Here is a 16,233-nt window from a genome sequence, read left to right as displayed (position 1 = left end):
AACTTTTTTCGCCTTGTCATTATGGGATGTTGTGTGTAGAATTCAGAGAAAAAAATGAATTTAAACATTTTTGGAATAAGGCTGTAACATAACATGTGAAAAAAGTGATGCGCCCTTGAAAACTTCCTTGATGCACCTTAGATGTCCCTAAATAACACGTAGTGCAAATTAACCTCCGCTGCTCCCTTCCCACCTGATGGCATGATGCCATCGCATGATGGGTAAAACCAAAAAGTGCTCTCAAGACCTACACAACCTTATTGTGGCAAAACATACTGATGTCATTGGTTACAGAAAAATTTCTAAACTACTGAAGTTGGAGCGGTTGGAGCCATAATCCAGAAGTAAAAAGAACAAAAATCACTATAAACTGACCACAACCAGGGGTGACAGGACAGGAGTCTGAAGAAAAGTGAGAAGAGTTATCAGAAGAGCTGTCCTAGTTCCAAGTACCAAGTGCCAGAAAGACCTGGAATTAGCAGGTACAATTATTTAAAAAAAAACATTAAGTACTTAACTGCCATGGCCTGTATCCACACTCACCAGGGTGGTAGTAGCCTAGTGGGTAACACACTCGCCTATGAACCAGAAGATCAAGGTTAAAATCCTGCTTACTACCATTGTGTCCCTGAGCAAGACATTTAATCCTAAGTTGCTGCAGGGGGGGACTGTCCCTGTAACTACTGATTGTAAGTCGCTCTGGATAAGGGCTTTTGATAAATAATATAAATGTAAATGTCACCACACAAGAATCCATTGTTGAAGTAAGCACACAGTGAAATGCTGCGAGAATATAGTCTGGTCGGATGAGACAAAAATGGAACTGTTTGGATGCCAATTCACACACAATGTTTGGAGGTCAAAGGGCACTGCATATCACCCGCAAAACACCATAACAACAGTGAAGTTTGGAGGTGGGAACATCATGGTGTGGGACTATTTCAGCACTGGCACACTTAACACTAGAAGTCCCAGAGAGCAGCCATTTGGTTTTTCTACCTATAAAACCAACAGGAGAGTCAATTGACTGGAAGACTTTTAACTAATATCCTTAATCACCTGTGAACATATGCTTTTGTCGTGTAAACAAGGCAGGGCCATGCTGAGCCACTTCAAGGACACTTGTTGAAGAGATTTATTGATAAAAACAGTACAAAATAAAATAAACAACAAACCAATCATTTGTACAAATATTTACAAATAATAATAAAAACTGAGTGAGTACATTTCAGCAATCACTCACAATCTTGGCACTGCCATGGCATCTCCCGTCTGCATTTACCACATGTGTATCTGTAGTAGTGAACACATCGCACAGTGGCATGATTGTTCTACTCATGCAAGTTAGGGATATTGTTATTTAAATTAGTGCTTTTCATATTTGCTCTGATTCATTAATAAATTATTAATTTAAAAGTTCCTTATATTACTAATAATGTCTTCGTCCTCGTCTTCCTCCACTTCCGAGTGCGGGTCGTGGGGGAATCCCAGACAGCCCTCTCCCCAGCCACCTTCACCAGCTCCTCCGGCAGGATCCCAAGGTGTTCCCAGACCAGCCTGGAGATATAATTTCTCAAGCGTGTCCTGGGTCGACCCGGGGGCCTCCTGCCAGCAGAACATGCCCGAAACTCCTCCCCAGGGAGGCGTCCAGGAGGCATCCTGACCAGATGCCCGAACCACGTCAACTGGCTCCTCTCGATGTGAAGGAGCAGCGGTTCTACTCTGAGTCTCTCCCGAGTGTCTGAGCTCCTCACCCTATCTCTAAGACTGTGCCCAGCCACCCTACACCCTATTACCCAAAGCTCATGACCATAGGTGAGAATTGGGACATAGATCGACCGGTAAATCAAGAGCCTTGCTTTCTGGCTCAGCTCCCTCTTCACCCCGACATATCGTCCACATCACTGCAGACGCTGCCCCAATCTGCATGTCGATCTCCAGCTCCCTTCTTCCCCCACTCGTGAACAAGACCCTGAGATACTTAAACTCCTCCACTTGAGGCAGGACCTCTCTCCCGACCCAGAGTTGGCAAGCCACCCTCTTCCGGTGGAGAACCATGGTCTCAGGTTTGAAGGTGCTGATCCTCATCCCAAACGCTTCACACTCGGCTGAGAACCTACTCGGCAAGAGCTGAAGGTCAGCACAAAAAGCAGAGACTAGATTCTCCTGCCACCAAACTCGACACCCTCCACACCACAGCTGCGCCTAGAAATTCTGTCCATATATGTTATGTACAAAACCGGTGGGCAGCCCTGGTGGAGTCCAATCCTCACCGGGAACAGGTCCGACTTACTGCCAGCTATGCAGACCAAGCTCACGCTCCTCTGGTACAGGGAATGAATGGCCCTTAACAAAAGGCCATCCACCCCATACTCATGGAGAGCCCCCCATAGGGTGTCCCTGGGGACATGGTCATAAGCCTTCTCCAAATCCACAAAACACATGTGGATTGGTTTGGTAAACTCCCATGCCCCTCCAAGTCGGACAATCACTTCACTTTACTTTATCACCCCAGCAAGGGTAAAGAGCTGGTACACAGTTCTACGGCCAGGATGAAAACCACAATACTCCTCCTCAATCTGTGATTCAACTATTGACCGGACCCTCCTCTCCAGTACCTTGGAGTAGAGGCTGAGGAGTGTGATCTCCCTATAGTTGGAACACACCCTCTGATCCCCCTTCTTAAAAACGGGGACCACTCAGTCTGCCACTCCACTGGAACTGCCCCCAGTGTCCACGTAATGTTGCAGAGACATGTCAACCATGACAGCCCTACAACATCCATAGCAAATTAGATACCCAGGATGGATCTCATCCACCCCCGGGGCTCCACCACTGTGTACCTGTTTGACTACCTCAGCAACTACCCCCTGAGATTGGACAGTCCATACCCAGGCTTCCCAGCTCTGGTTCCTCCTTGGAATGTGCGTTGGTGGAATTGAGGAGCTCCTCAAAGTATTGAGTAGTGAGTGAGTTGCACCCTTCCTCTCCTGAGGCATCGGATGGTTTGCCAGAGCCTCTTTGGAGCCGATCAGTAGTCTTTTCTCCATGGCCTCACCAAACAGGTACCGGACTGGCTGTCCGGTACCTGTCTGCTGCTTCTAGAGACCCACAGACCAGCCGTGCCCTGTAGACCTCCTTCTTCATCATGATTTCTCCCCTAACCTCTGGTGTCCAACAGCAGGTACGGGAGTTACTGCCACGACTGTCACCGGCCACCTCTGCCGGAGGTGGGAATTGAAGACCATCTTGACAGGTTCTTCTGCCAGGTGTTCCCAACTGATTTTCACTATACGTTTGGGTCTGCCAGGTCTACGTGGCATCTTCCCCTGCTATCTGATCCAACTGACCACCAGGTGGTGATCAGTTGACAGCTCCGCTCCTCTCTTCACCTGAGTGTCCACAACATATTGTCGCAGGTCAGATAATACGACTACAAATTCAATCATCAACCTGCGACCTAGGCTGCCCTGGTACCAAGTGCTCAATCATTCCACAAGCTCCAGCTCCTTCCCCACCAGAGAGGTGACGTTCCATGTCCCAATAGACAGTTTCCTTGTCTGGGGATCGGACCGCCAAAGCTCCTGCCTCGGTCTGCCACCTGATCCACATTGAACCGAACTCATGTTCCTCCTGCGGGTGGTGGGTCCACAGTTGGATGAGCCCACGTATCCGGTTCGAGCTGGGCCCGGCCGGGCCCCATGGGCGAAAGCCCGGCCACCAGGCACTCACTTATTCCCAGACGTGTTGGTGTATGTGCTGAATATACTAAAATAAACCATTATAATAAGTTAACCCAAAATTGATACAGCTGCATTTTGTTTATATTTTATGTGCGTTCGGATTTATGACTGATACAGAATAGCCAGTGTCAGCCCCAACATATATATTTTATCATTTGAGGTGGTATTAAAATGCTTTTTTGCTTTTCCTGTCCTGCACTCCTCAGGCAGTGATGTGGTGAAGCCTTACACACCGGTGGAAAGTACGCTTATGCCCTGCATGCAGTCCACTGAGAAGGAGGATAACAGCTCCAGACTGTTCCTCATGATCAAGATCTACCCTGAAGGAGTGCTCACACCTCACCTTAACTGCCTGCAAATAGGTGAGGGGTTTAGGTTTATTATCAGTGTAGGGCTGTGTGTGTGATTGTGACTACAGTAATAACTACTTCTTCTATATGCTGGGATTATAAGACTAAGTCAACAGTGTGAGTAAAAATGAGGATTGAATGTTCATGTATTATCTAATACGGGCGTTTCCAGGACCATGACTTTTAATGTGTTAAGGAAGACCCCAACTTTATCCCCCCTCATAAACACAAAGAATGTCCAGGGTGACACAAGACCAACTATTGAGAAACCATGATGGGAAAGTCTTGCTGGCAGTGGATGACCACACTGTATATCACCACAGTATATCAGGAACAGTGGTGGCCTAGCGTTTAAGGAAGCAGACCCGTAATCAGAAGGTTGCCGCTTGAATACCGGTCCACCAAGGTGCCACTGAGGTGCCACAGAGCAAAGCACTATCCCCACAATCTGCTCCCCGGGCAGATTGTGCTCACCAAGGGTGATGGGTTAAAAGCAGAGGACACATTTTGTGCACCCCGTGCTATGCTGTGTTTCACAGTAACAATCCCTTCAATTTCACCTTTGACATTCTCTAAAGCACAAACATCAAAGGTTTGTGGCAACTCTTTTGGAAGCCACATGTCCAGTATAGAAGAGGTGTTCAGACCTCATTCGGGGGTTCTTACACCCTCAGATGCTAGGAGTTTTCTCCTACCTTGGTGTATTTCCAATAGTGTTCTTCGTGACTGTTGTCCAAGCTGTGGTGGCCTAGCAGTTAAGGAATCGGCCCCGTAATCAGAAGGTTGACTGTTCGAATCCCGATCCGCCAAGGTGTCACTGAGCAAAGCACCGTCCTCACACACTGCTTCCCGGGAGCCTGTCATGGCTGCCCACTGCTCACTTTCAGATCATTAACAGATCATCTCCTCTTGTCCTCTCCTCACCTCATACAAGCAAGGTCTTGCATGAAGCTCGAGATTGAGTGCGATTAATGGTCATTTTATATTTTTCCATTTCTGAATCAGCTTCTTGCTGATTGTAGACCTGCACAAGGCTGGAATGGGCTACTACACAATCTTATCCCTGATGTACTTTGAGAGCTCTTTGGTATTGCCCATGGAGATGGTAAGGTTGTGGAAGAAACTGATTCTGATGCTGGTGACAGAATCTGTAATTGATTTATTTCAATCTGTTCCACACCCAACCAGTAGGAGCCAAGTATTCAGTCTTTGTTTTTGGGGATTAATTATTTATTTCAGATGCAAATCAATTTATGACTTTTATTCTGATATTCTATCCATATAACTTAGTCCATAAAATGATGAGATTGATCAATTCAGATTTTTCTGGGCTGGGCTTAGCTAATTTAATTACTACAATCAGAAGAACACAACCTGTACAATAGTCAAACCGAACATGCACTTTTATAATACATCACCGGGTCCATGGTCTGTTGCTGTGCCAGCAGTGGTTTGAATTAGTCACCATTATGTGTCCCCTCCATTCCAGTTTCTCCCTCTCGCTTACTCTCTTTCTGTCCCCTAGCGTTGCTTTTCCACTGTGGTCTCAATCACTCTTTTTTTTTTTTTCTTTTTTTTTATGCTTTATTTGTGATTTTCTATTTTTTGACAACAAACAAATAACAGCTGTTCACCAATATCCACCCCCCACCCTCAGACCCACCCATCAAACAGCAAGAAGAGAAATAAATAAATAAATAAATAATAAACAAAAAAATCAAAATAAAATAATAATAAAAAAGGGGGAAGGGAAGCTGTCTCCTCTCAGTGTTGTAGTATTTTACTTTGTATATGCATTAAGAAATGACATGTCTATGGTGGACTTAAACTGGATGATTTAACATAATCAATAAATGGTGACCATATCTCCTTGAACTTTTCCTGACGATTAGCTTGATTGCATCGCAGTTTTTCCAACTGCAACATGGAGAGCATTTCCTTAATCCAACTATTGAAAGAGGGGGGCTTGTCTGATTTCCACAACAGAAGAATAAGTCTTCTGGCCATTAATGAGGCGTAAGATACCACCTTGGCTCTCACCCGTAACTACAATGTTAAGATCCTGTTCCCATGCCACTTTAGTTTTCTCCCATGAGGGTGAATAAATGTTCTGGATCAGAGTATATAATTTTGATATATTGCCTCTCATAAAGGGGTCCAGAGCAAGAATTTCATCTGCAGCATTTTTAGCTGGTGAATGTACAGATCTAAAGTGTTTGCTCACAAAACTTCTAATCTGTAGGAATCTATAGAAATGAGATTTGGGAATATTGTAACTTTTTTGCCATTTTTCGAATGTCATAAGTGTTCCTTCAACGAAGAGGTCTTTGACAGATCAAGCCATTGTTGTGCCAGGTTTGAAATGCTGCATCCGTTTGGGACGGTAAGAAAAGATGGTTATTCAAAAGGGGAGAAAATAAGCTTAGTTGATTTATACGAAAATGTTTCCTAACCTGGAGCCAAATCTTGAGTGAGTGTTTTACTACAGGATTAAGGAGGCGTGAATATGACTGCATAGATACAGGAGCGCTCATTAAGGAAATAGGACAAAGCCATGAATCACCTCGCAATTCCATGACTGCCCAAGCAGGGGCAGGATTATCACGCCACGCAAAGATCCAGTATATTAATGTTCTTATGTTTGCTGCCCAATAGTAATACATGAAGTTTGGCAAACCCATACCACCTGCTGCTTTTGGCATTTCAAGCTAAATATTCCTCATCCACGGGACAGATTTATTCCACACAAATGAAGAAATCAAAGAACCTAACTCCTTGAAGACAGACTTGGGTAGGAAAATAGGAATCATTTGGAATAAATACAGAAAGCATGGTAGGACAACCATCTTAATGGTATTCACTCTTCCAGCCAATGAAATGGGCAATGAAGACCATCGTGAGAAATCGTTTTTGTACGCTCAAGTAGAGTTTTAAAATTGCGCCATAAAGGTCTTTATAAGAACGGGGGACATTAATTCCCAGATAAGTAAATTCCATAACATTGCTAACTGATTAACCTGCAAAATGGTGCTTTTAGAAAAAATCAGTTTATAGCCTGAAATTAAACTATATGACCGTAATAGTTCCATGAGGACTGGTATAGATTCTAAAGGGTTAGACAAATATATTAGAAGGTCATCTGCATAAAGTGATCAATGATCACTTTATGAGTTTTATTGAACCTGGTTACACCTGTAATCCTCTCCTCTTTCCTAAGGGTCTGTCACCTTTCCAAAAAGGAAAGGTGACAGACAGCAACCCTGTCTTGTACCATGATGCAAAGGGAAATAATCTGATATTGCAGAGTGCTGATAGTGCTGCACGATTAATCTAATTGCAATCGTAATCGCGATGTCAGTCGATTACATGAACGCAAAAAGCTGCGATTTAAATGATTAGTACATGGATTGGATAGGCAACATATCCGATCCATTCTCTCATTCTCTCAAAGTTTGCGAGTGTCACTTCAGTCGGATGTGACGTATTTGGTCACATGACTTTCGATTCGGAGACATATGGTTAGACGCCGCATGACGCGCTGCATTGCACGTCAACGTCGCCACCATATTGCGAGAGGCTCTGCTGTGGCGTGAAGCATATACATGTCTATGGAGAGAAGTGCATAAAAATGCCTCACTCTTGTGCTGCTTGGGGCTGTACAAACCGCTGTATGCTTCAAACCAGGGATTACATTTCATAGGTAAGGCTGGACAATTGTTTTTAATATATTTGGCCATTATAAAATCCCCGTTTTATAAGTCTTAACCTTAGCTATGATAGGCTAAGCTAGCGAAGCTATGCATTCCTGTGTTCAAGTCAGCCTCCAAACAACGTTTTGGCTAAACGTAGGCATTAACTATTTAGACTGTTCTTAGCTGTTTAGTTAACTTTTCTCAAACTTTGAAGGTTTCCTAAAGAAATTCACCTCTGTTTACAAATCTTAACCTTAGCTAAGCTAGCAAAGCTATGCATCCCTGAGTTCAAGTCAGCCTCCAAACAACGTTTTGGTTAAACGTAAGAACTATAATATGGGATTTTATAATGGCCAAATATAATCAAAACAGTTGTTTAGCCTTACCAGGGTTTGTCGTTCGACAGTAATGTAAAAGAGTTTTTTGTGATTTATTTAATTTTGCAGAATGTTGTATTTTGAAAGCACTGGGCATTTCAGGTTATAAGTAGTTTGTATGTTTATCATATCGCAATCGCATATCGCAATATTGATCTCAATAATCGCAATATGTCTTTTTCCCCAAATCGTGCAGCCCTAGTTAGTACAGAGGCCAGTGGTGAATCATACATTATTTTAACCCATGATATAAATGTCGGACCAAAACCAAATCTTTCCAAGACCTCAAATAAATAGTCCCACTCAACCTGGTCAAACGCCTTTTCGGAATCTAAAGAGATAACGATTTCAGGCTGGACAGTAGAGTGTGAACAATATAATATATTGAACAAACGGCGCATATTAAAGAATGATTGCCTGCCTGGTATAAAACCTGTTTGGTCCAAGTCAATTATTTTAGGTATCAATGAATCCAGGCGGCAGGACAGGACCTTTTGAAAGAATTTTATAATCGCATGGAAGGAGACTTATTGGCCGGTATGAACCACATTTATGTGGGTCCTTATCTTTTTTTAGTAAAACCACTATGACTGCCTGGGTCATTGTACAGGGCAGTTTCTTTTGGGAGAGAATTTCCTCAAAAAGTTTGTTTAAAAGGGGTCAGCTTGGCTGAAAAAACTCAATTGGGAATCCATTTGGGCCGGGAGATTTACCATTTTGCATGGAATTTATAGCTTGTGCTATATCTTCACAAGATATTCCAAGGTCTAAACGTGACGGGTCTTTACAGGTAATCTTAGGAATTTCTAACTGATCAAGAAATGTATGTATTTCAGATGGACTGACATGGACCTGAGAAGTGTATAGTTTTGTATAATATTCCTTGAATTGTTCATTTATGGTTGTTGGCTGGTTTGATACAGTGCCATGTGTCGTGTGGATCACAGATATTGTGTGTCTGAATTTGCTTAAGCTGATGAGATAATAACCTGCTGACTTTATCACTGTGTTCATAGTATGTGCATCTAGTCTTCAAAAGCAGCCTAGATGCACATACTATGAGCAATAGAAAGATTGTTAAATTCTGCTTGCAAAAGCAGCCTGTCCTTGTACAACTCTGGATTAGAGGAACCAGCACATTTTTTGTCTATTTCCAGAATTTTTTTGGACAGGTCCACTAGCTGGCAATTATGAATTTTCCTCACATGGGCTGTGAGGAATTTATATATGAAATTATTTGTCCCCTTAGAAATGCTTTAAGAGCCTCCCAAATAGTGATGAAGGACATACCAGGCGTGAGATTGACATCAAGAAAGAAGTCAATTTGCTCTGACATATGGTCTCGAAATGGTTTATGAGAAAGCAGTAATGGGTCGAGGCGCCACATTCGACAAGTTGCGATGTTGCTAGGAAAGCACATATCGAGTTGCATTCTTGAGTATGAATGATGGACAGGTGAGAAAAATAAATATTGCTGGGAGGTTGGTTTAGTATACCTCCAGGGGTCAAACAATTTATAGGATTCCATAAATGACAAAACGGCTGATGCAGACTTGGACACAATCTTGGACAGTGTGGGATTTGATCTGTCTAGATTTGGCTGCAGGACCAGGTTGAAGTCACCCCCCAGAATTAAGTGATAAGTGTCTGGGTGTGGGAGCTTAGCAAAAAAGGTGCAAAAGAACTGTGGGTCGTCCCAGTTGGGGCCGTAGACAATTGCTAAAACTACATTAAATCCATACAGCTTCCCTATAACTATGACAAACCTGCCTTTGGTATCTGATATTACAGACTCATTTACAAACAGAACCCCCTTTCTTATCAATATCTCTGCGCCTCTTGATCTGTCTCCATGGAAGATGTGATCTATCCAGCCTCTCTTTAATTTTGAGTCTTCATTAACCTGAAGATGAGTCTCCTGTAGAAATATAATCTCAGGGGCCAGGGCTTTCAGATGGGAAAAAATCCTGCCACGTTTTATAGGGTGGTGAAACCCTTTAATATTCCACCTTACAAAACGCAGTGAGCCCAGCCCTGACCTGTTAAGACCAGCCATATCGTAGATAGCCTAAGCAGTCCCACACACTGAGAAGGAGAAGGGAGAGGGAGAAAAAATAATGATTTAAAAAATAAATGAATTCTGAGCAAACTTGAAACCCCAAAACCTATACTGGCCACCCATAAAGTAGGGGACCGCATCAACACTCCTAGTGAGCAATAAACATAGCACAACAGTGCTCAGGGTGAACTACCATGCTCTAATAAGCACCGCCGAGCAGTAACAGCAAAATAAAAAAATTATGGCGATTATGGTAACGTCATCAATAACAATAAACAGTCAGTAAGCAGTAATAACTGAGCACACCAATAAATCAACTGAACTGAACATGTACTAAAACTGTGATATTTTAACCAGAATTTTGTCAATCATGAATCAAACCAGTTTTATAGAAAAATACCTAAATAGGGAATACTGTACTTCCTATATATACAAGATATATAACTTACAGGATCAGCTGAATTTCTAATAGAAAATTTAATAGAAGCCAGCTCACTCTCCAACACTGCCCGGACCTCGGTTTTTAAGGCATCGACCAAATCCACTCGCAGCGCAGACAGAAGTTCAGCTTTAAAAGATTTTACGTTAATCGCTAACGCGGCTGCGCCCGTTCCAGAATCTTCCGCGCGACCCTGAACAGGCGAGCCCGAGGTCAGAGGTGGCGGCGTAGGCCTCGTAGTCTGAAGAGTAGTTTGTTTTCCTCTGGTCGATTTACCAGCCATTTCTCCGGGTTATATGTGTGTAGATTCCTTTCTGACCAAAGCAAAACCGATGGTTCACCAATGAAAAATGCCTAAAATGATACAATTTAAATCACGCTCGGCGGAGCTAATGCATCTACTCCATAACACGCTCAGCAGCGGCCCTCAATCTCTCTCTTTACTCAATTACTCATCTCTGCCGCTGTGCACTCCTTTGGCCCTCCTGTGGCCCTCCTGAATCTCAGCACAGTTATTATAGGTTTATGTCTATTGTCATGCGGGGGGGGGAAAGAAAATGATGTAAAAATGCGCACAATTTTTTTTTTTGTTACATCGTGTGAAACCAATGGGTTAATTTTATTTTTTTTCTGGAAAAACACAGACACAACTTCCTGTTTGCAGCAAACAGGAAGTGTTGATTACATCATTTCTGCAAATTCCTGCTCACTTTTATAGGCCGCACTTCTCCTCATTAACATTTAATTGTACAAACACCAAAACGCGTCCTGGTGAAATCTCATTGTGTGACTGGCTAAAAGTTGCTGTGATTCTGCACCACGGCTGAATTTCGGAAAGTAACTTCTGATACACTATTTGGTTACCACTAAGACCAATATTAAAGCAAAAAATAGGCACAAAAGCCAATAAACCTAATGTAAATAATACTCCGTCAAGTCTGAACCCAAAGTAAAAAAGAAACTACATGGAGCATGTATCAGAGATGAGTGACCAGGAATGACTTAAATAATCATAAATAAATAATCATTGTAATCATTGTGGATATTGCACTTCCTGGTGGGCCAGTCACAAGTCCAAGGTTGTGTGTCTGCTATACCACACAGCAAATTTTTAGCATGGATTAAAAAAAAAAAAGTACATTTGGAAATGTAAGAAAAAGGACTTTTCAAACTGCGTAGTGTTCTGTACAGTGTGTTATGTACATATATATTCCGTTATAGGTGATCCTGTATTCATCAGCAATCCAGATGGGCTTTTTAGTCTCCGCCAACTGTATGATGTCACTCACCTGTTCCTGTTGGCAGCGGGCACAGGTTTCACACCCATGGCACGGCTCATCCGATTGGCCCTCAAAGAGTTGAAAATGCTCAGGTAATAATAATTTCAGCATTAAAATGGATTATCTTTCTTTTTACCATGATCATCCTCAAAACAATAAAACTAACAAATGGCTATTGTATAACTTGCTAATATACCTGCTAATCAGAATGGAGTATTTGTCCAGACCTGTTGACCCCCAAAAGCTTCTGGACGTATTTTTCTTATAGATTTTTTTCCCCCAATTAATTATGAGCTTGAAAACTGCTGCAGGGCTATGTCTTGTTGTGTTCAGATGTATTTCGAGATGTAGAGATCAGGTTGCTGCGTTAGTCTAGTTATTTGAGTGCAGCTCCTCTTCTGGATGCCACCACAGAAATACACTATTTGTGGGGACAGCTGTTACTGGAATTAGTTTAAATCAGATATTACATATTTTATGTGATTAATCTATTTCTTCTTGGTACAAATCTTCAGAGAAAGCTACTTTGCCTCAAAACTTTTACAGAAAAACCAAGCTGATGTTCTTCAATAGGCGGGAGGTAGATGTCCTGTGGCGGTCAGAGCTGGACCAGCTGTTTGCAGAGGAGGAGAGGTGTGTATGTGTCCCTGTAGAGGCCAATTAAAAATAGAGTAAAAAATAAATAAAGCTCCCTGGTTTTGGAGTAAATAAGATACATAAGAGTTTCTTTTTTAAACCGCACACTTGGTTGGACATCTTTAGCTTGATTACTACTTTCATTTATCAGTCCAGTTCCCCTTTCTTCTCTAGAACATGCCTCAGTGGGGTTAAGGTTAGGAGTTCTAATGAAAGTAATGTATTTATTTTACCTGTTTTTAACAATGGCAGTGCAGCATTATGAATATCACTGTGCAAATTAGTGTGGCCAGTGCAGTCTTACAATCTGAAATCTCTTTGAACCCTTAAGAATTGAATCAGGCTAAAAAAAAAAACACCCTTATTTTCACTGTTCACATTTTAACGTGAAAGTGAAGTGATTGTCATTGTGATACACAGCACGGCACACTGTGCACACAATAAAATGTATCCTCTGCTTTTAACCCATCACCCTTGGTGAGCAGTAGACAGCCATGAAAGGTGCCCAGGGAGCAGTGTGTGGGGAGAAGTATAACTTCACAATATAGAGTGAACACTATTTTTGAGCTGGCATTATGTGCTGTGCTAAACACTAAGCATGGGGTTGTTTGCTAATGTAAAGTCCTCAGTATTTATATTAGTAGATAAAACAAGACAGAACCAAGATATTTCAAAACGTTTAGAAGTGTGATATTTCAAAACTATCAGGTTCCTCCAGTTTTAAATAATCAATAAATATGGTGTTCAGGGTGACTGAATTAAATAAGCACCAAGAGAAAAAGAATCTAGTAAACTCCTTTTCTTTACACTAGCAAACAAGTCTCACACTTAGCCCATTTTGATTGGATGATAGTTCATATTTTAACCCAGCACTTAAATCAGATAAAAACTGAATCTCTATCTCTTCTTGCTGACAGGTTTGAGATGGAGAATGTGCTCTCAGAACCCTCAGATTTGTGGTCAGGTCGCAGGGGTCACATTGAAGAGTCCATGCTTCTCAACTTCCTGGAACAGCCTGAAGGATCCAAGTGCTTGGTGTGTGTATGTGGTCCAGTGGCCTTTACTGAGCTGGCTGTGCGGTGAGTTGTTCTTATACCACACATTTCAGGGAGGAATAACAGGGGCAAACTAATGAGCAACACCCGGAAAGAAATGTCAAACAAGTGTCAGCAGTACAAATTAACTGTGCAATATATATATTTTTTTCTTCTTCAAATCCGATATACCAGTGCTGCCCAATCCCAGCGTGCCATGGAATGTTTAGATTCAGGCTGCACACACAAAGTTTATTCTATTCTTTACTTACCTCCGTTTCGCTTTGCTGTGTCGTATTCCTCCGTCTACAGGGCTTTCTAGTGTCACACATTGAGCGTGACAGACACTTTTTTTTAGTCTTTTGGAAGACTTTTTTTTTTTTTTTTAGTCTTTTGGAAGACTTTCTCACACAGAATAATAATTTTTTTACTAATATACTGCAGCGCCCAATATTTATCTGACTGCGGCACAGTAACGCCTCACTATGAGAAAAGAATGTCACTGCTGGACCCTAGAGCCTATCAAAAAAAGAAAGGGCCGAGACAACAGCCAATCAGAGAACCGCATCTGGGTAAAATGCAACATAACCATCAATGAAAAGAAATCATGGAATTCTTTGTGTTATTCTGCAACTTGTAACAAAATTTGAACATTTAGTTGACCCCTAAACTTTTGCTGCCTTTAACTGACATCTGTTCAGAACAAGTAGTCTCAGTCATATTTCGTTATCTCAGGACATATTCTCACATTCTCTCTCTCAAATAGGCTAAATCGTTTTGTTGAATTGCCACTGTATCAAATCTTTTCTTCCACAAGCCTGAGCAATTTACAACACTAATAATAAATTATTAACCCGCATTCTTGCGGCCCATCTGACCCCCTTGACCCCTGACAATGGGTGGGGCAGACTCAGGGTGGTGGTGGAGCAGGGGTTTACTTTCTAGTCTTTCAAAGTATTTGCAATTGGTTTATTTAAATAAAAGAATGTCTCAGACAAAGCTATTCCATTTCTTTAGAGAAAATCTACACTCGCAGTGGAATTTATTATGATGCAAGATGTGCACCATCTAAAATCTTGACTTGGTCTTGTGTGGTCGCAGGTTTTTAGAAAGTCAAAACCTGTTATAGAGAAATCTGTTCTTGTGTGGCCTGAGAGAGAGAGAGAGAGAGAGAGAGAGAGAGAGAGAGAGAGATATCCATTAAAATCTTTGTGATGGGACTTTCAGCCAGCTGCTGTTTTACTGTCAATCACCACACCTTAACTGTGTTTTTCTTGTCTTCTCCGTTTTTCTGTCTCTCAGATTGGTGAAGAACCAAGGCTTCAGTAATGACCAGATTCATGCATTCCAGGGTTGAGCTCTGAGAAATTTCTCACTGGCACATCCCTGTGTGTGTCTGGCAGTTTTTATTAACATGTTCCAGTACACAATGTTCTTGATCTGATTTCTTTTGAAAATACTACCATTTGCTGCATCTAATATATCTTTTTTGTAGACTTTGCCATGTGACAAAGCCTTCATTATAACAGCTAATTATTGATCTTTAGCCCCATTAACAAAAAAAAGTAGTTATAATATAGTCTTTGTTTCAGTCTGCAAGGACATTGTGAATAGTCTAAATATAGAGTCAAATATATAAAACATTGCTCTTTGTTGGGTTAAATATTGCTTTTAGATTAGATTTTTACAATGTTGTGTGTGTGTGTGTGTGTGTGTGTGTGTGTGTGTGTGTGTGTGTGTGTGTGTGTGTGTAAATAATCAGTTGACTCATGAGCTCTCTCTCTCTCTCTCTCTCACTCCATCTTACACACACCCCTTGACAGTCTCTTGCTATTGGATTTCACACTACTGTCTTTTCAGAACATCCTGTTCTGCTCTAGTCATTATGAGGACAGTATAAGATATATGCGAATTTAATATGCAAAATAATATTGACAGCAGAAAATATAATATACAATGAAAAGTTTTTAAAAATATAATAAACTGATTTATTTTGTGTAGTGTTGAGTTTTTACTGAAAGGGACACTGAAAAAAAATTTCCATTAAGAGATTGATGGGAAGAACAGGAAGGTCATTTTTGTTAAAATAAGGAAGTTGTTCCACTAGCTGTTCCAACAACTAGTGGAAATGTTCATTCAATCATCTATGAGCCAAGAGAGAGAAGAGACAACCTTTAACACTCAAAGAACCATTTGAACCCAGGACCAACATCTACAATGAAGATAACATCTGCATATATTATTTTAATTTTTATGCTATGTATAAAATTTGTATAAAGTTCATTTTGTATTTCTTTCAATGTATTTGCAATTAGTTTATTGAAATAAAATAATGTTCAAAAAACCCACATTAATGCTCAAAAAACCCACATTAAACCCATCTCTACTGGATAGCTACCGCCCAGTCTCCAACCTTCCTTTTCTTTCAAAAATTCTTGAAAGAGCAGTCCTGGCTCAACTTTCCTCATTTCTCCACAAGCATGATCTTCTTGACCCTTTTCAGTCTGGTTTCAGGAAAGGGCATTCTACTGAAACCTCCCTCCTGGCAATGATGGACGACCTTCGTGCTGCAAGAGCTGCCCGCAGATCATCTGTCCTTGTCCTACTTGATCTATCTGCTGCC

The 16,233-nt window shown here is 41.5% G+C and overlaps 1 protein-coding gene across 4 annotated transcripts in view; it reads left to right on the top strand.

Annotated features, from left to right (window-relative positions):
- cyb5r4 (cytochrome b5 reductase 4) overlaps positions 1 to 16,001 on the top strand; it is a 30,863-nt gene extending 14,862 nt beyond the window's left edge. For 2 of the 4 annotated variants that reach the window (XM_028978941.1, XM_028978943.1), the window contains exons 12-16: positions 3,950 to 4,105; positions 11,882 to 12,032; positions 12,487 to 12,573; positions 13,494 to 13,655; positions 14,913 to 16,001. In XM_028978941.1, the coding sequence (XP_028834774.1) occupies positions 3,950 to 4,105; positions 11,882 to 12,032; positions 12,487 to 12,573; positions 13,494 to 13,655; positions 14,913 to 14,967 (611 nt within the window). In that variant the 3' untranslated portion in view covers positions 14,968 to 16,001. Of the gene's footprint in view, positions 1 to 3,949; positions 4,106 to 11,881; positions 12,033 to 12,455; positions 12,574 to 13,493; positions 13,656 to 14,912 lie in introns of those variants that run through there. The other 2 variants (XM_028978942.1, XR_003749709.1) reach the window with 2 other exon arrangements.
- Positions 16,002 to 16,233: the final 232 nt, after the last annotated feature.

Source organism: Denticeps clupeoides, chromosome 5 (genome assembly GCF_900700375.1).
Source record: "Denticeps clupeoides chromosome 5, fDenClu1.1, whole genome shotgun sequence".
Lineage (NCBI taxonomy): Eukaryota > Metazoa > Chordata > Actinopteri > Clupeiformes > Denticipitidae > Denticeps > Denticeps clupeoides.
This window is presented reverse-complemented; position numbering and strand designations above follow the sequence as displayed.